The sequence below is a fragment of the Oreochromis aureus genome, linkage group 5 (assembly GCF_013358895.1).
Source record: "Oreochromis aureus strain Israel breed Guangdong linkage group 5, ZZ_aureus, whole genome shotgun sequence".
Lineage (NCBI taxonomy): Eukaryota > Metazoa > Chordata > Actinopteri > Cichliformes > Cichlidae > Oreochromis > Oreochromis aureus.
Window position 1 is genome coordinate 31,320,311 of NC_052946.1, and position 25,629 is coordinate 31,345,939.

The following is a 25,629-nucleotide window of genomic DNA, read 5'->3' on the forward strand; positions in this document are numbered from 1 at the left end:
CTACTTCGATAATCTGACATCATTCAGTAGGCTTCCTTTACATAAATATTAAAGAAATTTTGTATAACTTTTAGAAAACCTTTCTTCGTGATGGCACCTGTAACTTTTAAGTGAACTGGAGTCAGCATCCTGTTGCGTACTTTTGTATAGGTAGGCGTTGGCCAAGCACCCTAGTAACAAGGCTGCAGTTTGACTAAACACAGTTTCCTTTAGGTATGCTTACGGTGCCATTTATTTGTCTCTTTGTCAGCTGGATATGCTTCATTTTTTGTCTCTGGGGCTGGAAACTGGTCATTTGTTGACGTTGGCTGGGACCTAGCTATGACATTAGCTGGTGTTGTATCCTGTAAAGTAGCAGAAGGGAGGCACCCCGAGGATAGAGTGCTGTGAAATAGTATTTGCCCCCTTTCTAATTTCTTAGTTTTTTGCACATGTCAGACTTAAAGGTTTTAGATCATCAAGCAAGTTTTAATATTAGTAAAAGATAACTAGAGTAAATACTTCCTCTTCATATAATAGAATTGAATAGTCTTTTAATGTCATTTTACTTGTACAGTAAAATTGTGGGGACTCACACAAACTGTGGAGGAAATACAAATAGTAAGACAATAGGAACAAATAAAAACAAGAGGAATATATACAAAACAGAGGAAGCCACACAATAGAAGTCACATGTTAAAGGGACTTTTAATTTGTGCCTTTTCATGCTGGAGAGCTGCAGTTTTTAAATGATAATTTATGATGCAAAAGATTAAGGAATCTGAAAGAGGCTGGATATTTTCTCGTGGCACTGTAAATACCATATGACTTAGATTTTCAGGAAGCTGAGACTGTTTTTTTCCTTATTTACCTGAAAATCCACTTAGTGGTAACCCGCTGATTCGGGGTTGACTCCAGACTGGTTCGAAGCCTGAGTATTTATTTATTTTTTTTATTAAGGAAACACTTCTACCCCTAAGCTAGCAGTTGTGTCTTTTTGGTCTACTGTTCCTACTTAATTGCATTTTACTTTAAGGTAATTCATTCATTCCTATATGTAAAGAAGGCCAACTGTGCTCTCCGGCTGTGTTTTCTCTTCATGCTGGAAAGTTGGAAAGAAACTCCTCACTGTCTCTTAGTTTCCCTCGTCTCTCGTATGTGTAGAAGTTCAGTCTACACAAGTCAACCCAACTTTTGATGGTTGACTTGTCCAGCGAGAATTATGTTGAAAAGTACCAGATATTACCGGGTTTAACAGTTTTGCTAGCGTGTATTCTAGCATGTATAACATACGTGTATTTGTTGAATTAAAAGCTGGTCATTATATCATCATTTACAGCCAATTTGAGTGTGAGATTCACTCCAAGTCTGTTTCCTTCCTTTCAAAGCTGATAAAATACATCATCTACTGCTGATGCAGGATTGCTGTAAGACTTGAGTGCTTTAGTAAGGTCTGATTTTTTTTTTTCTTTCTTCTTTTGTGCCATTGTCCTCCCAGATCCGTATCCGTGACCCCAATCAAGGTGGCAAGGATATCACAGAGGAGATCATGGCAGGGGGTTCAGGGAGCAGGAATTCAACGCCTCCTGTCGGTCCCCCCTCCTCTACACCAACTCCACCACAGGTATGGCTTACTCTGGAATATCCTCACTCACCTCTCACCTGCAGTAGTTACGTAGAAGTATTTAGAGAGGTGCAAGGTTTCATATTACTTGATTGCAGTGTGAGCTCTCTGCTCTAATCTCCTCTCTGCCACCGTGTGTGTCAGACAGGATCAGTTTATTCAGCCATCTTGCCCTATCATAAGAAATTCATGAGGGCTTTCAGCCCAGAATGTTACATGCCTGTTGTATTTTAATCATGGCCAATATTCAAAAGTAAATCTTCGAACATTTATTGTGTTCATTCCCTTGGTTTCTCAGCCTGTTTCTGGGAGCATAAAAGTTAAAAAGCCCACATAAAGATAATAACAAAGTTACATCATTATTAAATGCCACATACAGTATGTGTAGATATGGAGGTGGTTCATAACTTGTAAATATCACTCTGCATGTGATGGTCTCATACCAATAAGTAAGTTTGTTGTAATCTTGTTTAACAGCTCTTGTTAATCTTAAACCTGCTTTTCTTCCTTTCACTGTTTCTGTTCATTCACTACCTTTTACAGTAGATTGCATATGTAATTTCTTTATACTCCTACTCCTTCCTCAGAATCCACTCAGGTTGCAGATTGTACTAACTCTGTTCAATCTATTCTTGCGCAAATAAACAAAATAAAAAATTGAATTTGTTTGGCATCCTGCTAAGATAAATATGGAAATGTGTTGGTACTCATTCCTGATCTTTACATCGCTGACTACTCATACTGCTGCTTTATAAAAAATGAAAAGTACCCCTGGTTTATATGGAAAATCTAGTGTTCTAATTCTATTTACACATTTTAATAAAAGGTAAAAAGAAAAGCCCAAATGAGACAAGATTCCCTGGATTCTGAATTCTGAGAGGGATGTTAGGACTTCTTCCTCCCTGTGTCCTTCTGTGGATGTTAACAGTGTCTTTCCTCTTTTTCTCTGTCTTTTTGTGCCCCCTCCCAATTTCATTTTTAATGCATCTACCCCCTTTTCGCTGTGCTTTAATTCCGCATCGTCCTGAGCTTCTCCTCTCCTCCTGCCATTCCTCTCGCATCCCTCATTCTCCGTCTTTCTGTTTCTCCTGTCTTGTCTTTCATCTCTCTTATTCTACCTTGTTGGACTTCTTATTTTTGCTTAATTCTGCATTTGGGCTTGTTTATTTGTTTGTGTGCGTGCTTGCCTGCATCTTTGTGCCTCTCTTTCTGGTTTTCTGTGTTGCTAGTTTTTATGGCCGCACCCTCATTATCCTCACATTTTCTACCTCAAATCGCAGCAGCCGAGCAGCAGCCAGACTCCGGAGCAGCAGCAGCAGCAGTCGCAGCCTCAGCCTCAGCCTCAGCCTCCTCCGCAACAGCAAACCCATCCTGGAAACTACACGTTGGAGTCACCACAACCACCGCAGTCCCAACAGTCTCAACAGCCCCAGCAGCCACAGCAGCCGTTGACAGCTGTGGCTTCAGACACCAAACCAGGGCCAGGTCTGCCCCAAATGCTTCTTTTGTCCTTAAAAGTCATCTAAAACTCCCCAACACATAGGGGCCCAATCCTATTACACTACATAATACATACATGCATATGTAACTATAGGTACGTACATATGGTAAAAACATACCATTAGGTGCTCAAAAAATACTAACGTAATGTAATTGATGAATCAATGATTTTACTGCCCTAACTCTTTAACTGTAACAGCAACCAGCGTTTCCCTATAGCTGTATTTCTTTTGATCTTGGTGATTATCAGATATTTTAAAGATCACTTTGACACATTGCACATTGAGTGCTTTCACTTTCATTTCATGTTCAAATGAGTATTGAATCAACAGCGCCTCCTGCTCTTCCTGTAAATACCTGTAAGATTTGACAAGCTTTCACGGGAGTTTCTCTGTTAACAATATCTTGTGCAAATGGTTGAATTTTGGTCCCTCTTGTTTGTTTGTTTTTAATTTATTTATTTGGTAATGTTTTAACACAAAGCTGTGTTTATACATGATTCTGATTGGAAAAACCTTGAGCTGTGCTGACCGAATTCTGAAACCATTTTTCTTCCTCCTCTTAGATGACTTGCCAAAATTGGAGCCAGTTGCCCAGAAGTCTTCCTCACCTGGGCTTGTGCAGCCTGACGCTCCCTTGGAGAGACTGGAGGCCAATACTCCTGCATCTGAGCCCTCTCCTGCTCCCGAGCCCGAGCTTCCCTTCCCTGCTTCTCTGGCACGCCCTGTCACTCTCCCAGTTGCAGTCGCCAACACTAGTGAACGTCCCTCAGCCAGGGAGTCCACTACTTCAGCATCTTCTCACAGCGCCTCCTCCTCTGCTGGGGAGAGCAAGCCCTCTTTGGCACCACCTCAGATGCCCAACACAGACAAGCCTCTTTTAGATGCCCCACGAACTTTAGCTGCCTCTCCATCGCTGGCACCCAAGGCTTTGAACGGCCTTGCAGACTCTGGGACTGAGCTGGACACTCAAGCTCATGAGCCTTCTCTCCAGCTCCAGGCCTCTGCTCCTGCTTACAGAGAGCTCTCCTCCTCTGAAACGTTGCCCTCTGATGTGAGGCCAGAGGTGCCCATTGCTGCTACGCTCTCCCCTATGGCACCTGTGGCTGTGGTGCCAGTCACCCTGACCTCAAGCCCTGTCCCAACTCTGCCAGTTATGCTCCCTCCTGGCCTTCCGCCTCTAGTGCAGGCCACAGCAGAGGCTGATGAGCTGAGCAAGTCCTTAGACACTAAAGACCTCATCTCTAGAGGAGGGGCAGAGGCACACGTTGGTGTTACTGACAGCAAAACAGAGTCCCAGCAACAAGCACTCACCAGGAAGAGTCCTATTACGGGTACTGTGTCTACTTAAGTTCTTGATTGCATGTGGCATTTTAAAAGCGTGCTATAAACTAAGTGGCAGTGACAAGCCAATGAGTGGCTGTTTTATGAGTCCATTACTATTTTATGATGTTATACATAAATAGCTGAATTAAGTGGGCCTGTTGGGCACATCCATAAGGCACGTTTTTGCAGATAATCTCTTTTCAAACACTGTGCTAAAATAGCTGATCCTCAGTAGGCCACAATCAAACAAAACATAACACAGGAAAAGGAAAGGAAGTCAAGTCATGGAAATTAGGGGAAATATTTTTTACACTTTCTTGTTTTTACTTGTTTGATAGCAAACATGGGCTTTTTATGAAATCTTTATTTATTTTGAGTGACTGAATAAACTGAGGGTCATGTTCGTGTCACACCATCTCGACATTGCACCCACTGAATGTCGACCTTTTATTTTCATTTCTCTCTATGAATCTTGTTTGTTTTAACTGGATCTGGATGCAGACCTTTAGCTGAAATAAGCAAATTTAGCTAGTCTCCCTTTAACTCAGTCTTCTTCTGGTTGTCAAAATTTTCAAACTGAAGGTTAGAGCCATATTAAGGACAGCTCCTCTCTTTGAAATCATAGAGACAGTAGTAAAAACTGTCTGAAATGGAGCATTGATTGATTGATAAAACGTAATGGGTTTGTAACTTGAGTAAAAAGATGCTTTCCTTGCCATCATTCTTACTAAATCAAATTGATCTTTTAAATCCCTCATGACTTGCTTGTTTACTGACTGGCTGCAAGTGATTTTAAGTTCCTGCGTTTCTGTTTCCCTGTAGTTAATCAGACTGCTTCTGCAATACCAAAGACCTGGAGAAAACCAAATGAAGGGACCTCTACTGGAGATGCACCTCAAAATGTGGATGAGGTAAGAAGTTGGCCTCTTAACTCATAATTCAGGATGAAGAGAGGAAAGAAAACCTAGGAATTGAGCTTGACATCAAATTGTAGATTATTTTTTATTAGCCTCTGGAGAGAAGTGGCTTATAGTCTGTGGACAAATAAACAATAATTTTTTGAGATATTGTGATTTTTCTTTTTTCTCCAAAATAGTTTTTATTGTGTCTCAATTCATTTTGGAGTAGTCCTGCAAAGTGTTACAGAAATGTGAGAGGGAGAGAGGAGGAAAGGCACAATGTGGGCAATAGTTCAAGTGGAAAATGTTTCCACATGTGTGGTTAGGGAAGCAGACATAAATGACTTTGGGGTGTTGTTATCGTCAGCAAGGAGTTATCCATCATCTCCACTGCTCAGCCAGCCCACTGCATGTAAAACCATCTCCGTTCCACTCTCGTTTCCTTTCTTTTATGGTTTTGCACAGGCTTGTTGCTGTGGCGGAGTTCTAACACCGCCAAATACTGGCCAACAAATAAAGGGCTTTAAATAGCTTATTTTTAGTCTATGCTGAACAGGTTTTATGAGCCGTTTTATTCAAAAAAACAAAAAGAGTCACACAGAGAGGTTTTAAACATAAAACCTTAGGAGCGTAGATAATAAATAAGCCTAAAACAGTTCATTATCTGTTTCTGTTCTCAGCTCATCTCAGTGCTGGAAGCCAGAAGTTTATATGTAAAAATAGAAGGTTTAGTAACAGATACATTAGTATAGTATACACAAAGTACACGAGGAGACAAACACAAAGAGTCAAAAGAGGAAAAAAAGAGAGGAAACCCTTTACACTGACTGAAAATATTGTGGTGTTTCAGAGTGGTGTTTCCCTGCCATGTATAAGTGGTGTTTCAGAAAAGATCTCCACACCTTTGGCACTGTTTGATTTGAATTTTTTTAGGTCTCTGATGAAGGTTATACTCTGTGTGTAGCTGTCTTGTACCATGTCCTAGCATTATTGTTTTCCCTTCCCATGCCACCTGCTGGGCTGCGCTCATACTGCACTAAGCTGTCTGAGTACGCTTCAGTTTGTTTCCACATTTCAACTTTTGTCTGGCACCCTTTCTCTTTTTCTTTCATGGTCAAGGTTTTTTAAGAGCACGGTGAGGTTGATTTTAGAAATTTAGTTGTTTAATTTAGACAATTTTTAGAAGTGGTGACACACCTTGTTATAGATTTGTAAACTTTGATGAAGGTAGCTGTTAAAGCATATGAGTCCCATTCTCAAGAATAGCAGTCACACTGCATACATACCTTGGCCAAGTTCAGCTGAACCGCTTAATGTTGTTTGGGTTCTGCATGCAGCAATCACACTAGTGAAATGAGCTATATTGTCAGGGTGAAATGTGCTGTTATTCCCTAAAACTGCATAACTAACCAAAAGAAAGGTGAAGAATACAGCGGGTTGTTTACTAAACAAGCTTTTCCCATACATCAGCCAAAAGTGAAAAGGTTACATCCTTATATAATAACCTAATGGAATTTATATTATAATACAAGTATTATAGTTGAGTTGATAGTAGACTGTATTTGTATTTTATTTGTTCTGCTGTATTACTCAGAGGAAGTTCAGTGCTTCCTGTTGTGCTGTTTATGTGCATAGATGGCGTTTGAGTCTCTACGATAAGGACTGCTAAAAGCACTGGGTATTCAAATTCTAGTTAAATGACTGTGGGGACAGGGTAAAGGGGAATAATTGATACCAGCAGGATGTCTTTGAACGCTGTCACCATTGATGCAGTCTGTTAAAAGCAGCATGTTGTGCTTCAGTTTTTTTATGAAGTATCATTTTGGTGTGTAATATGTAATGGACTTCCAGATGTTTATTTTACAGTAAATATGTATATATTTTTTGGCACTTGAAACCTGTATAATAATTTCCTGGAGAGCTGCAGAACAGTAGCTTCTGAGCAGATTTAATATACTGGTCTATCCTGAAAATAAACAGGTAGACCTTAATTTAATCAGTGAATACCCATTTCAAAGCTAAGCTTTCATTTACAAGTGTGCCCTGCAAATACATTACAGGTACACCTTAAAAATATATGTTTAAGTGTAACCCTAACCCTAATTTAAACACGCTCAGACCATAATGGAATCTTGCCTCCTCATAGGATGAGTCTAAGCCAGTAGATCAGCCTGCTGGAGACCAGGCTGTGCAGTCAGCTCCTCTGAGCAGCAGCCCAGCGCCCCTACCATCAGCTTTCACCTCTACCCCTGCTCCTGCTCCTGGTAGCAGTCTAGAAGCTGATGGAAAGTCCACTGCTCCGGAGGAAAATGGTGAAGCAGAGTTGGAGCCCATCAGGAACGGAGCAGGCCACACCTCGGAGACGGAGAGCAGCGACAGCGGAGCCACCCCTGGAGACAAGGAGAACTCCACTGGAGCTCCTCCAGACATGGAAGGTGAGAAGGACCACAGTCTGTGTGAACAATGTTTTTAAATGACCCATGGCAAAATGAAAATCCAGGGAGCAAAGGATTGAGTTCTGGATTTACAAATAAAAATATTTGTCTTTATATTTCTATATTTAGAGCTTCCTCTATATGAAAAGCTCAGCACTTCTTTTTCTCATATCTGTTTATCCTTTTTTTTCCCCTTTACTTTCCTCTTCAATCCTGCTTGGCTGTCCAGACCTGACTGAACCCAGTGGGAAACGTCAGTATAACAGAGAGTTTCTGTTGGGCTTCCAGTTCATGCCTGCCTGCATACAGAAGCCTGAAGGGCTCCCACCGATCAGCGATGTGGTGCTGGACAAGGTAAGCTACAGATAGCCCAGCGGTCTTGCAGAATTTATAAAGCTTTAAACAGCCTGACATCTGTGTAAATAAATAGATTGTTGAAAATGTTGTCAGGTTTTTATTTTTTATTTTATTTTTTTTAGCAAATATGTAACTTCCTTGACAGGCCCATCTCTGTTGTCTTGGGCTAATCCTTTCTTTATTTTTTCCATTATTGTTATTTATTCCCAGAAGCAGACTTGTTGTTACCAGACTTCAGCTGACATTTAGCTAAAATCCCAAATGTATCACCACTCTCTTATCACTTAAATAATTTAGTGACAAAAAAATAATAGGTTTTGGGCATCTTTGTCTGAGGAGAGCATATTGATGTGTGCGTTATAAAGGTGCTCAGTGAGTCTTTAGGCCTCAGAACATTAAGAAGCAAACAAAACAAAAGCAGTATCTCATTTTAGTTGGAGGACTTTGATGGTACAATGATTAGTATTGTCACCTCACAGTAAGAAGGTTCTTGGTTTTAGCCTCCTTGTTGGTTGGGGCGTTGCTGTGTGGCGTTTGTGCCTGCATTCAATTCAATTCAATTCAATTTTATTTATATAGCGCCAAATCACAACAACAGTTGCCTCAAGGCGCTTTATATTGTACAGTAGATAGCACAATAATAAATACAGAGAAAAACCCAACAATCATATGACCCCTATGAGCAAGCACTTTGGCGACAGTGGGAAGGAAAAACTCCCTTTAACAGGAAGAAACCTCCGGCAGAACCAGGCTCAGGGAGGCGGCCATCTGCTGCGACCGGTTGGGGTGAAAGAAGAAAAACAGGATAAAGACATGCTGTGGAAGAGAGACAGAGATTAATAACAGATATGATTCGATGCAGAGAGGTCTATTAACACATAGTGAGTGAGAAAGGTGACTGGAAGGAAAAACTCAATGCATCATGGGAATCCCCGGCAGCCTCACGTCTATTGCAGCATAACTAAGGGAGGATTCAGGGTCACCTGGTCCAGCCCTAACTATATGCTTTAGCAAAAGGAAAGTTTTAAGCCTAATCTTGAAAGTAGAGATAGTGTCTGTCTCCGAATCCAAACTGGAAGCTGGTTCCACAGAAGAGGGGCCTGAAAACTGAAGGCTCTGCCTCCCATTCTACTTTTAAATACTCTAGGAACAACAAGTAAGCCTGCAGAGCGAGAGCGAAGTGCTCTAATAGGGTGATATGGTACTACAAGGTCATTAAGATAAGATGGGGCCTGATTATTTAAGACCTTGTATGTGAGGAGCAGGATTTTGAATTCAATTCTGGATTTAACAGGAAGCCAATGAAGGAAGCCAAAACAGGAGAAATATGCTCTCTTTCTAGTCCCTGTCAGTACCCTTGCTGCAGCATTTTGGATCAGCTGAAGGCTTTTCAGTGAGTTTTAGGACATCCTGATAATAAAGAATTACAGTAGTCCAGCCTGGAAGTAATAAATGCATGAACTAGTTTTTCAGCATCACTCTGAGACAGGATATTTCTAATTTTAGAGATGTTGCGCAAATGGAAGAAAGCAGTCTTACATATTTGTTTAATATGTGCGTTGAAGGACATGTCCTGGTCAAAAATGACTCAAGGTTCCTCACAGCATTACTGGAGGCCAAGGTAATGCCATCCAGAGTAAGAATCTGCTTAGATACCATATTTCTAAGATTTTCAGGGCCGAGTACAATAACCTCAGTTTTATCTGAATTAAGAAGCAGAAAGTTAGCGGCCATCCAGGTCTTTATGTCTTTAAGACATTCCTGCAGTTTAACTAATTGGTGTGTGTTACCTGGCTTCATGGATAGATAGAGCTGGGTGTCATCTGCATAGCAGTGAAAGTTTATGCTATGTCTTCTAATGATGCTGCCTAAGGGAAGCATGTACAATGTAAATAGAATTGGTCCTAGCACTGAACCCTGTGGAACACCATAATTGACCTCAGTGGGTGAAGAGGACTCTCCATTTACATGAACAAATTGGAGTCTATTAGATAGATATGATACAAACCACTGCAGTGCAGTACCTGTAATACCTACAGCATGTTCTAATCGCTCTAATAGGATATTATGGTCAACAGTATCAAACGCAGCACTGAGGTCTAGCAGGACAAGCACAGAGATGAGTCCACTGTCAGAGGCCATAAGAAGATCATTTGTAACCTTCACTAAAGCTGTTTCTGTGCTGTGATGAGCTCTGAAACCTGACTGAAACTCTTCAAATAAGCCATTCCTCTGCAGATGATCTGTTAGCTGTTTGACAACTACTCTTTCAAGGATTTTTGATATGAAAGGAAGGTTGGAGATTGGCCTATAATTAGCTAAGACAGCTGGGTCTAGAGATGGCTTTTTAAGTAAAGGTTTAACTACAGCCACCTTGAAGGCCTGTGGTACATAGCCGATTATTAGAGATAGGTTGATAATATTTAAGATCGAAGAATTAATTAATGGCAGGACTTCTTTGAGCAGTTTTGTAGGAATGGGGTCTAAAAGACACGTTGATGGTTTGGAGGAATTAATTATTGAAGTTAACTCAGAAAGATCAATTGGAGAAAAAGAGTCTAACTTAACATCGATGGTACTAAAAGTAGCTGTAGATAATATTACATCTGTGGGATGATTATTGGTAATTTTTTCTCTAATGATAAAAATTTTATTTGTGAAGAAGTTCATGAGGTCATTACTAGTTAACGTTAAAGGGATTGTTGGCTCAGTAGAGCTCTGACTGTTTGTCAGCCTGGCTACAATGCTGAAGAGAAACCTGGGGTTGTTCTTATTTTCTTCAATCAGTGACGAATAGTAAGATGTTCTGGCTTTGCGGAGGGCTTTCTTATAAAGTAGCAAACTATTTCATGAAATCCCTCTGTTAGTTTTTCTTCCCACACAGTCCAAAAATATACTTGGTCGATTGGTGTTTCTAAACTGGCATTAAGTGCGCATGTTAGCATGTGGTTGTCTGTGTTAACGCTGTGATGGACAGGTAACTTATCCAGGTCATATCCCCCTGCTTGGATGAGGAGCTAAGAAAATGAGTGAATGGACTTCTCTCCTCCTAAAGCAGGCTGTAGTGTAGTAGCTGGAGGCCCATGGTGGTCATGAGGTGTATTAAATTTAGCTCTCGCTTTGGCAGTGCTCGAAGCAAGAGCTGTCCCTTTCACTATCGATGGACTTTCGGGTGATCTGCAACTCTCCTAAACCGTATGAAGGGAATAAATGCAGTATGATGCGGTTCTGCTCCCTTCAAAGTCACCAAATCACTGCAGCAAAATCCAAAAGACTGGAGTTTAAATAGCATACACCAGTGAATGACGAGTCTTGATGATCTCTGGCAGCATGTATTTGAAAAGAAGCGCAGTTGCACTCACGGCAGGGGGTGGAAGAGGTGTGCTGCTGACCCCTGATCTGAAGGTATTAACAAGTGTTCTCCATGATGTAGACTAATTCCAAACAGTCAACTCTATCTCATTGATCTGAAAAATATTTGTGGTTTCGGCTTCTCAAAGGTGAAGTTTAAAGCGTTGTGCATTTATTGTCATTTGGGTTTTAGACTGTTGGTCGAGGAAAAAAGAACAAACATAAAACACAGAAATCACAGCAGGCTCTGGGCATTATTCACAATGCCATTGTTTTTAAAAGATTAAAAAATAATGGTGCTGAAAACAATCATTAATTGTAGCATTAGTTTCAAATAAACCTTTTTTTGTGAAATGGATGAAAAGGATTTTTTAACCACATGTCAACAGGCAACAATAGACCTTATTTTAGTTTGTGAGTTTCTGCGTTGGATCAAAGATACAAGTTCGGTTTGTTCCTCCAATCCACACATATGTATGGGTGGAGCATATGGCCTGCAGAAATGCTGTTTTGATTAAAATCACATTGCTATTATGTCACACTTGGCAGTGTCAAGAGCACATGCCCCTCCCCCATCTCTCCAAAAAGAACAACCAGACCGGCGAACAGTTGATTGGTACAATCCCAAAGTCTCATTTTCTCTGTGGGAGAAAGTGAAATCTCACTGGAAAAGAGTCGAGAGGAAGTCAAGGACAGCTGAAAGACAAAGAGCTGGATTTGTTCTTCTCTCCTCCCCCACAACTATCTCGCTCTCTCCTGCGTTCCTTTCTTCTGTCCTCCCCTTCCACATCTGGTTCTGACTTTTCTTACTGTGCGGCCCGCAGAACAAGCCGAGCATAATTTATTACCAGTGCTGGAAGAACACATAAACCATAGACTGATAATGTAGTATGACTGTCATTTATTGGAGGCCACCTTTAAAAGTGACTACCGGGTTAGAAATTCATCCTTCCACACACACAAACACACTCACACACACTCATTAGGCTCATCTTGCCCTGTTGCCAATATTACCAGATTACCAGAGTATCACTGCTCCCCCTGCTGTTAGGGTTACCTTGTGTGTTTATGTGTGTCTACGTGTGCGTTTGATGGCATATTCTGTATGTTATGTTTCATGCAGATGAACCAAAACAAGCTGCCGTCTCGAGCGGTGGATTCCAGGGTGATTTCCAGAGGACCCGATTTCACACCTGCTTTCGCAGATTTTGGGAGACAGATGTCTGGAGGACGAAGCTCTGCGGTGAGTCACACATGTACTCGCACAAGCTGCCACAGTCATTCATAAAATCCCACTCACACTGCTTCTACTCCAGTGTACAGTGTAACACAGTTGTACACTTGTCAAGACTGAATTAACCTAATCAAGTGTGCCCCTATTAATAATCCATAGGGTTAATGCAGTGTTTCTTACAGGGCTGGGTTGCACCCACGTTTGTCTGCATTCTGTGTTAACGTTCACTGCACCATGAGTGATGTGCTTAAGGGCAGGGTTTTGTATGCACAATGGAAATCTTAAAAAGAAAACCTAACCTAACCTCAATATATGAGACTCGATATGAAAGGTTAACATCTTTTAACATTGTCAGTTAGCTGGATGTTGAGAAGTTAAAGGAATACAATATTTTACAATTTTTTTTATTTTCTTATTTGCAAATATTTTATTTCTTCATTAATTTGCGATGAATTAATCATTCTTAAATTATAGTACTGTGTTAAATCTATGGCAGGAATTGATAATAGATCTGTTGGGTAATATTATGTGCAAGAATAACACAATTTATTGATTAGTACAAGAGTAATACCTCTGAAACAAAGTGTAATAGAGTGTAATTTGATTTAGCACGCTAATACATGACACCGGCGGAATATAAGCTTAACATGCCAACACACAAGTATATATACAAACAATACCATCAGCCACCACTGTGTGGGGATTCAGTGCAGTATGCATTATAATCAGATGCCTCTCCCGTGAGTCTCCCATCCCTCGATATGCTCCAACTTCACTACCTTGAGATATAATTGGCAGGAACCAGCTCTCCACCTGATGCGGGTCCTCTATTAACTGTCACTAGTTGTATCCCAAGACATTTGTGTTTGAGTCCATCCGATTGCAGGATAAGATCCTCTCTGGAAAAGCAGCCAAATGATCCAGAGGATCGCCACAAAAGCAACCTGGCCAAGAAGCTAGCCAGCACGGAAAACACGAGACAGGAAGTGGTAGGGCTAGCTGGTCAGGTGCATTTGAACTTTCAAAATAACAATGGGAGGAACTTCCACTGGCAAGTCAATCACAATCAAACGAATAAAAAATGCTAAAGAGAGTCACGGAAAATATTTGGGTGGTTTGTAGCCTCCCGAAACACTGCAGTCTATTTAAACAGAGCTGGAATAATTTATACTTCTATGAGTCTTTCCATGGTATGAGCTGAACAGCAGCTAAAATTGCAAACACTGCCTCCTGGTAGTCGTGTTGTTTGTTTCCTGTTATTTTTATTATTTTTTATTTAATTAAGTCATGTCATTAGCAATGTTAACTCTCTCTTGATTTCTTTCATTACATTCACAGATAATGAGCATTGGGCAACGACGGCCTCCACCCAGGAAGATCATCATGAACGTGGTGGTGAATGATGATGTTCAGCTAAAAAAAGCAGAGAATGCCTGGAAGCCAGGCATGAAGAGAGAGAGCCTCGCAGAGGATCCAGAGATTCAGAAAACACAGGCAGGGACAAATATACCATACACAGCCAGCAAAACACACAAAACAATACAGAAAATAATACAGCAAAATTAGCCACCTAAATAATTAAACCTACCACTAAATGAACTCAATCAATATACAGTGTCTGATTGATGAGCTGAGTTATTAAGTTCCATTTATGATTGCGTGATGGCTTCCCTACAGGAGCTCTTCAGGAAAGTACGGAGCATCCTGAACAAGCTGACGCCTCAGAAGTTCAACCAGTTGATGAAGCAGGTAACAGACCTGACCATCGACACAGAGGAGAGACTCAAAGGCGTCATCGACCTGGTCTTCGAGAAGGCCATCGATGAGCCCAGCTTCTCCGTGGCTTATGGAAACATGTGCCGCTGCCTCGCCACGGTAAGCCAATCACTGTCTTGATCAAGACGCAGAGCTGTGGTTGTATTAGGTATATTCATTCTAAGTTACTATTATACTATTCTATTATATTGTTTGTATTGTAAATATTGCATGTAATTAAAAATGGGTTTTTACATCTAAAAGGGTGTGCTTTTGTATAATGGTTTTTTTTCTTTAGTATAACATGAAAACTACTGAAGTTGTTTTGGTCTTAAAAGATTTTTAGAGATGTTGTCTTTTCTCTAATTTCTTTTTACTACAAACTTTGTTCACGTACAGCTCAGAGTGCAGATGACAGACAAACCCAACACCACAGTGAATTTTCGCAAGCTGCTGCTAAATCGCTGCCAGAAGGAGTTTGAGAAAGACAAGGTGGACGATGTGGTGTTTGAGAGGAAACAGAAAGAGCTGGACTCTGCTGCATCGGTATGTCATCTGTGACTTCAGAAGTATTACTTTGGATTTTATTTGGACTATACATTCCTCGCAATATAAGATTTTAAAAGTTTAATGTTTCCTTGTTTTCTTTAGGTGACTGAGCGTGAGCGACTTCAGGAGGAGCTTGAGGAAGCAAAGGACAAGGCCCGGCGGCGTTCAATTGGCAACATCAAGTTCATTGGCGAGCTTTTCAAGCTCAAGATGTTGACAGAGGCCATTATGCATGACTGTGTGGTCAAGCTGCTCAAGAACCATGATGAGGAGTCCTTGGAGTGCCTGTGCAGGCTACTCACCACTATTGGCAAGGACCTTGACTTTGAAAAGGCAAAGGTAAGCTGGCGGAGAAGTTAAGTAGTTAATATGTAGTTATAGCTAATAGTTCAACTATTAAGTTTAATAGTGAAGTTTAAGTGTCTTCAGTGTTTGGGGAAGTATTTAGTTACCTGCTGAGACTTCAAATGAAAAGCTAACACTTGAAACAGGAGGAATTGCTTTCAAATAGTGATAAACAATTAGCATAAAACACCTCAGAAGCTCCAAATTGACAATGTCTAACCTTGTCTGTGTAAGCTTTGCAGAGAAATTTACATCCAAGGTGTAAAAATGTGGTTTTATGTTCATATGGACTAGAGTGTTTTGTTTTGGGGGCGGTTGGCTGCTGTTTTTTTTCCTGGAAACAAGCATTGCACATTTAACTTATAGACAGAATCAGTTAGCTGTCTCCTGTTTCCAGTATTTATGCCAAGATCAGATAAGTCTCTGCTGATAATTGGTACAGCAGTGTGGTATCAGACTGAGGGCATGAAAGTGAATCGGTGAAGGTGGATGTGATTGACAGTTACAGTAATGTTACATTTACATTGATTCGTACATACTAGCACAAACCTGAAGGCTGTTGGTGTAATGTGCTACACGCACAGTCTTGTTCATTACATATTCAGAGGTGATTTGACATTGCAGCGAGACCTTGAACAAACCTTTTATCTGAGGCTGTGTTAAAAACTTAAAGCCAGACTCGGAAATGAAAGTGAAAGAGTTCAGACAATATTTGGACGGATAGAGTCAAAGGTGAATCAATTTATATTTATGACACAGGCATGGCACTTTGACATCATTATGCCTGTGCTAATATCCACCAAGGTAAGCTTTGGCTGTGCAGCAGTTAAGGAATCTGATGAGGTGAGATGAGGTGATTCTGGTTTACAGCAGCACAAATTCAAGAGACATAAAAAAAGACGTTCTGGTGGGATTTGATCCTTCAACAGTTTGGCTACATTCAGTTCCAGAGGCAGCAGAGAAGCTGTTTATATAGGTTATGAGGAAACAGGGATATCCCCACAGTGTCTCTGCAGTCGATGCGCTGCTTTGTTCTGTCTCTCCTGTAGATATCAGTGACTCTCAGCTGGTCACAGAAAGAGTCCTTAGATGCTTGGAGAGACATAACTGACCTAAAGGCCATACTGCTCTCTGCTGCACTGTGATGTGTGGTTTGATCCTTGTCATGTACCAGTCACCCTACAAAAGACAGGTCCTCTGACCAGCAGGGAAAACATCTAGGACTGTAGTCAACCAAGGAAAATCTCAACAGACTGTTATCATACCTGTTCTTTAACCAAAATGACTGCAGGGGAGGGGGTTGTGTGTTTTTATATGAGTCACAAACAGACAAATAAAACTGGTGTTTGCAGTGTATTAAATCATTTAAACCTCGCTATGTTAAACTGAAATTACAACAACAGATGCTGGAGCTGGTGAAGCTGTGGCTGAAAGCCTGTGCCATTACAAAACTATTATTAGGTTAAGTGTATTTGAAATATGCCTGTTCTGATATGTTCACAAAGCCTGAAGAGGTAATCAAGGAAGCTGGTGGAACATTCGAGCACAGACAACTTAGTGTTTCAGCTTAATGAAAGCTGAGCTGTGATTTTAAAATTAGAAGATTTTGTTCACCAAAACTGAAGCCCAAACAACAGCAAGTCTCAAACTTCATCTGATTCCATCAAAATAGAATGATTGCATGATTATTTTTTGGTTTTGCCATTTTGTCCATTTCTCTGAATTAACAAAAGTTCCTGTTTTGTAATTACAGAACAGTCTCTGCAGTGACTTACCAGAAGTTTTTCTCTAATTTTACATATTTACATATTTAGGCCTAAAGACTTTCATTTACTACTGCAACAGCATCTCTTTATCATGAAGAAAAACTGAGATGTACTGTTAAAATCACACTTGTTTTTCTTATGTTGAGATATGTCAAGGATTAAATGTGTAGTTAAACTTCTTTACACTAACAGAAGGGGGAGTTTCACTGGTCTGGCACACATAAGCTCAAGCTGGGCTGTATGTGGCCCACAATGTAAAACGAGTTTAACATCCCTAATTTAAAACATCAACATCTGTAAAGTTGTTATAAAGGGGGGAAAGTCTTTATAGAGGCCTCAACCAATTTATGCTAGGTTGTTAACATGTTTTTAGTGCTGTGAAGTTGGGTATTTTAACATGGGTTGTCAGCAGTGAACAACACAGACCAATTTTTGTTTTAGGCACTTTAGCCTTGGCTTCATGTTTCAGCTCCAGAAGTTGCTGCTTGGTTTTCTTTGACATGGTTTCAGTTCATTTGTAGCAAAAGTTCAGTAAATGTGAACATTAGCCTAGTTAGACAAACCTAATGATGACAGCTGAGTCCACACTTGTGATATTTGGGTCTTTGTTTGTCTTTTTTTTAACATGTAGTGTTTTCCTCCTGCTGTCAATAACCAGACCCACAGTGCCACTTCAGCCTACTGGTTGAGCAGTGAGCATATGCCATAAAGCTTAAATGCAGCGGCCCGGGTTTGAGTCCAACCTGTCGCCCTTTGCTGTTGGTGCTCCTCCGCTCTTCCTCCCCTCTTTTCTATCAGCTCTGCACTACTGGACTGTTACTGTAGATAGAAGCAGAAATTCCCCAAAAAGTTACCAAAGAGCCAACCAATTGGCGCAAAGACTGCACCCTTACAAACTTTTATGAACTCAGCGTAACCACTTAAATCTGCTTTGTTTGCTTCTGGAATATGTTGAGGGCCATTTTAAACATTAAATCCCAAAGAATTTGATCATAAATCAGCCATTGTTCCCTTTTTAGATGAGTTTTATCTTGTTTAATGTCATTATTTTCAGAACATGTCTGTTTAATGGCGAGCTATTACATCGAATTGAGTCCATTCATCTTGGGTTATTACAGTTTTTGTTCTGCTGCGTCCCAAAATGTTCCCATTTAATGTTGGTTGGTCAGGGCAGCACCCGCTCCACGTAATAAACTGAACAATCAGTCAGTAGAATGAAATAATGTGAATCACTCAGACCTGCTGTCCATTAAAGAAATTGAAAATTTAACCTTCGTATCTCAAATGAACCTTGTCTGTCTCTTTCATCAGCCCCGGATGGATCAATATTTCAATCAGATGGAGAAAATCGTCAAGGAGAGGAAGACTTCATCTCGGATACGGTTCATGCTACAGGACGTTATAGACCTGAGATTGGTGAGTGTGTGCATTTCTGATATTTGTTTTCAGTGGAGAACCCAGCCCATGTTTAGATGAACTAATTATGCCCCCCCACCCCCCCACCCCCACTGAGGTTTCTTTCATTGATTTTTCTGACATGTTTCTCTGAAATTCAATTCAATTCAATTCAATTTTATTTATATAGCGCCAAATCACAACAAAAGTCGCCTCAAGGCGCTTTATATTGTACAATAGATCGCACAATAATAAATACAGAGAAAACCCCAACAATCATATCATATGACCCCCTGTGAGCAAGCACTTTGGCGACAGTGGGAAGGAAAAACTCCCTTTTAACAGGAAGAAACCTCCGGCAGAACCAGGCTCAGGGAGGGGCGGCCATCTGCTGCGACCGGTTGGGGTGAAGAAGGAAAACAGGATGAAAGACATGCTGTGGAAGAGAGACAGAAATTAATAACAGATATGATTCGATGCAGAGAGGTCTATTAACACATAGTGGGTGGCTGGAAAGGAAAAACTCAATGCATCATGGGAATCCCCGGCAGCCTACGTCTATTGCAGCATAACTAAGGGAGGATTCAGGGTCACCTGGTCCAGCCCTAACTATATGCTATACTATATATGAAACATGCAAGATATCAGTGTTTTGATCTAGCATTGCTCAAATGATATCTACTCCACCTCTGAATTTTTACACCTAATGGGAAAATACACAGTAACAAACCTCAAACATACATGAACCTGAAGTATTTAAATACCTGACCTTGTTTATGCTTGTATGTGTTGATCACTTTTTGCTGTACACTTTATCTGTTTTTTCTCAAAGATATTTTTATTGAATTGAAGCAACAAAGAAAAACAGATACACACAGAGTTGTTAAACAACAAACAAGCAAGTTTCACAGTAACTGTATGAACTGAAATATTAGAATACAGATTAATGACACACTCACATACTTTATCTGTTTGTTTGTTTTTTTGGTAATGAACAGAGGCAACAAAGTTCCCATAGATCATGAAAAGGCATTTTAGTGGGTTTTTTTTTTTTTTTTTTTTTTTTCAATTTAAAATCTCTGTCTTAAAATATGGTGGCCAGTTAGCTCAGAATAAATGTATTGTTGGCTAACAGCAAAATCAAGATGGGGAAATTTTACTAAAAAATTATTTGACAAAATACCTCAACTATATTGAAAAAGCTAACAAGTTTTATCTCTAACCCTGAGGAGTTGGTGTGCTTTTGTTTTTCTTCAGTCTTGGTTGTTAAGTTTGTTTTAAATTTAATTCCAAATGTGGCAAAAAAATGTTGTAACAAGTCTTAAATCTAGGTTGTCTTAAGCTGTGGGAAATTTAGAAGAGAAGCATTAGTAAAAAGCTGCTGGTGTTTGTTGTCTTCTAAATAAGCATTGATGTTTATTCACTGCAGTGCACAAAAACATTAGACACTACCATAAATACTACTGTGTATATTCCATTCAATTTTGTAGATATAGCACCACTTACTATGCCACTATGCCCAGTTATTATTTTATCACTGTTTGCAAAAACCTCTGAAGAAATTTATGTGGAGTCTGGTGTGAGTGTCAGTTACCAAATCAGTTAACAGGAAGTGGGGTATAAACCATTCCCAGTGATTCTGACTTGCTAACAAGGTGCAACACAGTTTTTAAAAAATATATCCTTGACACTTGTACAGAAGCTGCGTGCATCTACTGCTTTATTTATTTTATAAACTGATCAGATTGAGATGTTTAATTATATAGACGTCAAAAACCTATAAACATGTCTAGTTTAGAAATTGGAAGTTGTTGATTGGAAAACACCTTCATATTAAAAATGAGAAGAGGTTCACAAGTAATAAATCCACCTTTAAAGCTTGGGTGTGCGGTTTATTTTCCCCCTTGTTAATTGCTGCTGTCTCTGGACCCAACCAGCATCTCAGTGATGGGTGCTTCATTCATCTGTATGCATGACACCAAAACCATCTATGCTAACATGAAAGTCCAGTTTGAGAACGGTCAGCTGTCTCCACACAAAGATTTTAACTGTTCTCACTCAGTCATTTGCAGTACACACATATCCATGCTCACATTTATACACTGGCTTTTATGGGTTTTTGTGTTTGTGGTTTAGCTGTTGTAGCCTGAATTTAAAAGCCTAATGAAAATGAGACAGAATTGTAGGTTCAGCTTTATACATATATCAAACCTCATCTGTGGTGTCGCTGTTAAGGTTGATATTGTGTTTTTCCTGTAGCTGCATCTGCATTGATTAAGCTGAGATTGCTCCTTAACTCTAGCCTGACACAAGTTGTTTGAATCAGCGTCAGCATCTCATACACAAAGGAGGAAAAATTCAAATTCCTGCTGTGCTACGTTCCTGTCAAATTTGAAATTGAAATGAGCAAGAACCTACTTTGTTTAAAAACAAAAACCTTCATGCTGAGCGTCATAGACACACACACACAGATATTGATAACAAATGATGGGCTGTCGCAAGTTAAAAACCTTGTTAACACATCTTCTGTCAGGTGTGGTCACTCAAATTATTAGTGATTTTCTTTTGTGACTGACAGCTTTTCATATATGATCTGATCTGTGTGTCATGATAAAACAAGGGAAATACGGTAATTACTCTGGCTGTTGTTTCAGTTGGTTTATACCTGACTGACACTGTTCGGTGTATTTTATGAATCTAGTGTATTTTTCTCCCTTTTCTAGCACAACTGGGTCTCCAGGAGAGCTGACCAGGGCCCGAAAACAATTGAGCAGATCCACAAAGAGGCTAAGATTGAAGAGCAGGAAGAGCAGAGAAAAGTGCACCAGCAGCTGCTCTCCAAGGACAGCAAGAGGCGGCCAGGTCAGGCCTGCAGTCTAAATCCTCTTTAAGGCTTAGAGTCATATCGGCACAGCTACAGTGACTCAGGAAGCCTGCAAGTATACAGGCAGACTTCCTGTCCCTATAGCCTGCAGAGATGCTATTGTGCCCAGCAGCAGAAAGGAAGCCCCCCTACCCCCTCCCATCTGTCAGCTGACCTATAATATTTCATCATGTGTTTCATGCGTGTCTGAAATGATGAAAAATGTTCAGAATTGTCGCTGAATTCCCACAGAACTATATTTTTCCTGCTTTATGCCCCTTAGATCCACGAGATCAAAGAGATCAGCGTGGGCAGAGAGAAGAGACCTGGAACACTGTGCCTATGACGAAGAACAGCAGGACCATCGACCCCAACAAGATCCCAAAGATCTCCAAGGTGAGACGTGCTACCCATGCTGGTCGTAGCCTGAGATAAGTTTCAGCCATCAGTTAGAGCGCCACCAGCTGGAAACACAAGAAAAACCTTTAATAAATCTTAAAAATATTCAATATGCTGTAAGTGGCCTTTTTCTACTGGAAAAGAAACCCCTACAGAGAGCCTGGAGTCTTCATTTAAGACTCCAGGCTGCTGCTTTTTTTGACCCACAATAGTTTATTTGCTCAGATGGCTCTCAAAAAAAGGAGAAAAAGAGAAACTTATAACATGGTCTGATTTTCACCTAAGTCAGAATTACAGACAAAACTTAACCCCACTAAACTAATAACAAAAAACCTTTCTGTCTTTATTGAACATGCAACAAGTAATCAGAGCAGCTTAGAAAAACTGTGGAAAAACCTGTAGGATTGTCAGGATACTCGAATTCCAAACTCTCTGCTGACACAAAAACATTTTTAAATATTTTATTATTCTATTAACAAGTACAACAACAAAACTAATAACATATATATTTAATTATGGTAGAAGAAGAAACTAATTAGAAAGTTAAAATGAATTTTGCTCACTTAAAGTGAACAGATCAGCTTTTCTCTGCTCCTCTGTGCACATTGCTCGGCCTCAGTCTGAAGCCCTTCTATTTCTCACGACGGAAACATATTCAATTTGACTGCTCCGCTCTCGATTTTACTCTTTATTTGCTCAGATTAGTGCTCTACACTCTGGACTCTCAGTTCAGCTACTGCTCTGCACAGCCAGCAATCCACCTGGTTTTCCACATGCTCCAAATTCTGTCTGTCACCTGACCAGCATCCCGCCATTGCTGTTTTTATTTATTTATTTATTTAAGTATTTCTAGTGGCGTCGAAATAGAGTCCTTGGTGGTTTTACGTATAAATAGTGGGGTTTGTTTTTTTCCCCCCACACACAGCAAAATTCACTATGTGACTAATAAACTCTGTGATGTCAAAACAATGACCTTTCAACTGAATTTACATATTCGGCATGTGGGCAGTGTTGCAGTAAGGCACCCCTGGCAGGTGAGCAAAGATTTTGTTGATGTGGACATGAAATCCATCCGTTTTCTTTGCACTTATAGTCGATACAATGGCAATCGAGTTCATAATGTTTCCTGTGAATACTCCCCCTCAGATCACTCAGGACATTACACTAGAACTCCTGGCTGACAGTCTCACCCCGAGGGACAAATTCAAAGTGGACAACATGATGAATGTTTCTTTTGTTTTTTTAAAAATGAACACGCACCAGGTCTCACTCCTCACCTGAGACCATGACTTTGGCCTGAACTTATCAGATGAAAACTGTTCAATCATAACTGGAGGTCTAGCGGTCAGCACCAGTGATGACTGTCCCTCACATGAAATTGGGGTCAGTTTGAAACAGAATTGATGTTTGCTCTCGGCACAAGTTTGAGCACCCAGAACAAGTGGTCCGAACTTCCAGAGTGAGATCTAAAAATAGCAGACTGTCTAAACAGTTTTTGTTGTTTTTTTTTAAGAAAAAGCATCATTATGTTGATTAGTTCTTAGAGGGTCCCTTAGAGGTCCCTCATCTGTGATGTCTGATCAATGGTGCTGAAATCTTCAGCAAAGCCCATGCATGCATGCTGCCTCCTCACAGTTAGCAAAATCACTTGTTCTCAGACTGAGGAGCTTGGAGCACCCTGGGAAAGCTAAGATAAAATAATGTAATTTTGGAGGGCAGAATAGGCAAGGCAAGTTTATTTATATAGCACAATTCAACAGCAAGGTGATTCAAAGTGCTTTACAGAGACATTAAAAAACAAAAACAAATAAAAAGCATGATTGAAAATGGAAAAAAAGAAAGAAAGAAAGGATCAGTAGATAAAATCAGTAGTTAAAATGTAAGTTTTGAAATTTAAGCTTAAAAGTAAAACAGTGCAGATTTGGTGCTTTATTCAAATGCAGCTGAGAACAGGTGAGTCTTCAACCTGGATTTAAATAAACTGAGTGTTTCAGCTGATCTGAGGCTTTCTGGGAGTTTGTTCCAAATATAGGGAGCATAAAAACTGAATGCAGCTTCTCCATGTCTGGTTCTGACTCTGGGAACTGATAAAAAACAGGATCCAGATGACCTGAGGGATCTGGAAGGTTCATACTGGGTCAGGAGGTCACTGATGTATTTTGGTCCTAAACCATTCAGAGCTTTATAGACCAGCATCAGAACTTTAAAGTCTATCCTCTGACGGACCCTTTTTGGGTCTTAGTGAGGACTCAAGCAGCAGAGTTCTGAATGAGCTGTAGTTGTCTGACTGATTTTTTTTTTTAGGTAGACCTGTAAAGATGCTGTTACAGTAATCAAGCCTACTAAAGATGAATGCATGGACTAGTTTTTCCAGGTCCTGTTGAGACATCAGATCTTTTATCCTTGAAATATATAAACAAAATTGCAGAGTATGGGTTTAAAAAATTTGGGCCTCAAAAAAAGGGCATGCTAGAAAAGGTTCGAAAACCTGTGAGTTAGTGAATCCGTCAAATCAGGAGGCACCAGTGATGGTGGAGGTATTAGAAATGAGCTCTAATTAGAAACCTGTCACAGACGGCGACAGTGTTTTGTTGCAGCATGTTGTGTAATGGGTCTGATGGTGTGTGGGTAATGTGCGGCTGCTTTGTTCTCTCAGATTCTCAGACTTGGCTGAACTTTCTCAGTTCTGCATTGTAATGTAAACAAATTGTGGGGTGGTTTTCATGTTGTGACAAGTTTGTTTTCCATTCAACAAGTGTTTGGTTTTTTCATTTCATGTTAAAGCCCTTTTTCAGCTGGCTGGTGTTTTCTTGTACACAGAAGATAACTGTTTACGTAGACTCAAGATGACTCTCAAGGATAATCATAACTGGGCCGAGTACATAAATGTCCCCTGTTCCCATCTACATAACTCTACATGCTCAGTTATGCATATACTGACATCCTGATGGAACTATAACTATTGCTGGGTAAAAGAAGTTAGTTCATTTTTGGAGCGCCCTCTGCTGGAAGCAGTCTGGCAGTTTTAACTGTTAGTCGATAAGAGAGAACCAAATATCCCAGAAGCTGTCTGGTATAGAGGCAGCATTTTAGGTGCTATCGTCATTTACAGCCGCATTTAACTTGATGCTTACACTCACGTTACATTTTTCCTTTGGCCTTGTAGCTGTCAGTCTTCCTTGTCCTTGCGTTTAAAATACTGCTGCTCTCCAGCTTAAAAGCAGAGATTCTGAATTTTGTTTTTCTGAATTATTGTTTTCCCGCAGCCTCAGATGGATGAGAAGATCCAGCTCGGCCCACGGGCTCAAGTCACATGGGTGAAGGGCAGCAGCGGAGGAGCCAAAGCCAGCGACTCGGGTAAGATGCCACAACAAGCTATAACATCATTAGCAAAACTTGGAAAAACAGAACTGAGTACACTGTACAAACTGTGGTCATCATAACAGTCTTTTCATCTCGAGTCTCAGAGGCTCATTAGTTGTACCAAAACACCAAAATGGCAAAGTTTGGAGTATCCCTCAGCTTTCAGCTGCTGATTTGTTGACACTAAGTCAGTTTTGGCAATTTACAAACGTCTTTCAAATACGATAAATGGCTGTCAGTGAGACTCGATGGCATAACATTAGAAATTATAAGGAATACAGCTTCAGTGCCTTCTGACCGGCCCCCCTAAAAATGTTGAAAATCAGGTCTGATGGTGAGATTGTAGCTGCAGCTGGCTCAGATGTGTCACAGTTAAAGCATCAGGATGCATGAAGAGCAGGTACTGTGTGAAATTTTTGAAAACAAAGACTGCTTTCTCCACACTCTCCACGCTCCGACCTATGGATGTTAGGCTCCGTCTCCACAGGAA

General features: G+C 40.3%; 1 protein-coding gene across 6 annotated transcripts in view; it reads left to right on the forward strand.

Moving 5' to 3' along the window:
• The window catches only part of eif4g3a (eukaryotic translation initiation factor 4 gamma, 3a), an 83,504-nt gene that overhangs the window by 37,594 nt on the left and 20,281 nt on the right, over nt 1–25,629 (forward strand). For 5 of the 6 annotated variants that reach the window (XM_039611755.1, XM_039611757.1, XM_039611758.1 and 2 more), the window contains 15 exons: nt 1,478–1,603; nt 2,884–3,088; nt 3,669–4,436; nt 5,251–5,339; nt 7,474–7,762; nt 7,992–8,116; nt 12,594–12,713; nt 14,043–14,198; nt 14,382–14,579; nt 14,859–15,005; nt 15,111–15,347; nt 18,431–18,535; nt 21,238–21,376; nt 21,661–21,773; nt 25,043–25,133. In XM_039611755.1, the coding sequence (XP_039467689.1) occupies nt 1,478–1,603; nt 2,884–3,088; nt 3,669–4,436; nt 5,251–5,339; nt 7,474–7,762; nt 7,992–8,116; nt 12,594–12,713; nt 14,043–14,198; nt 14,382–14,579; nt 14,859–15,005; nt 15,111–15,347; nt 18,431–18,535; nt 21,238–21,376; nt 21,661–21,773; nt 25,043–25,133 (2,908 nt within the window). The remainder of the gene's footprint in view (nt 1–1,477; nt 1,604–2,883; nt 3,089–3,668; nt 4,437–5,250; nt 5,340–7,473; nt 7,763–7,991; nt 8,117–12,593; nt 12,714–14,042; nt 14,199–14,381; nt 14,580–14,858; nt 15,006–15,110; nt 15,348–18,430; nt 18,536–21,237; nt 21,377–21,660; nt 21,774–25,042; nt 25,134–25,629) is intronic. The other variant, XM_039611756.1, reaches the window with a different exon arrangement.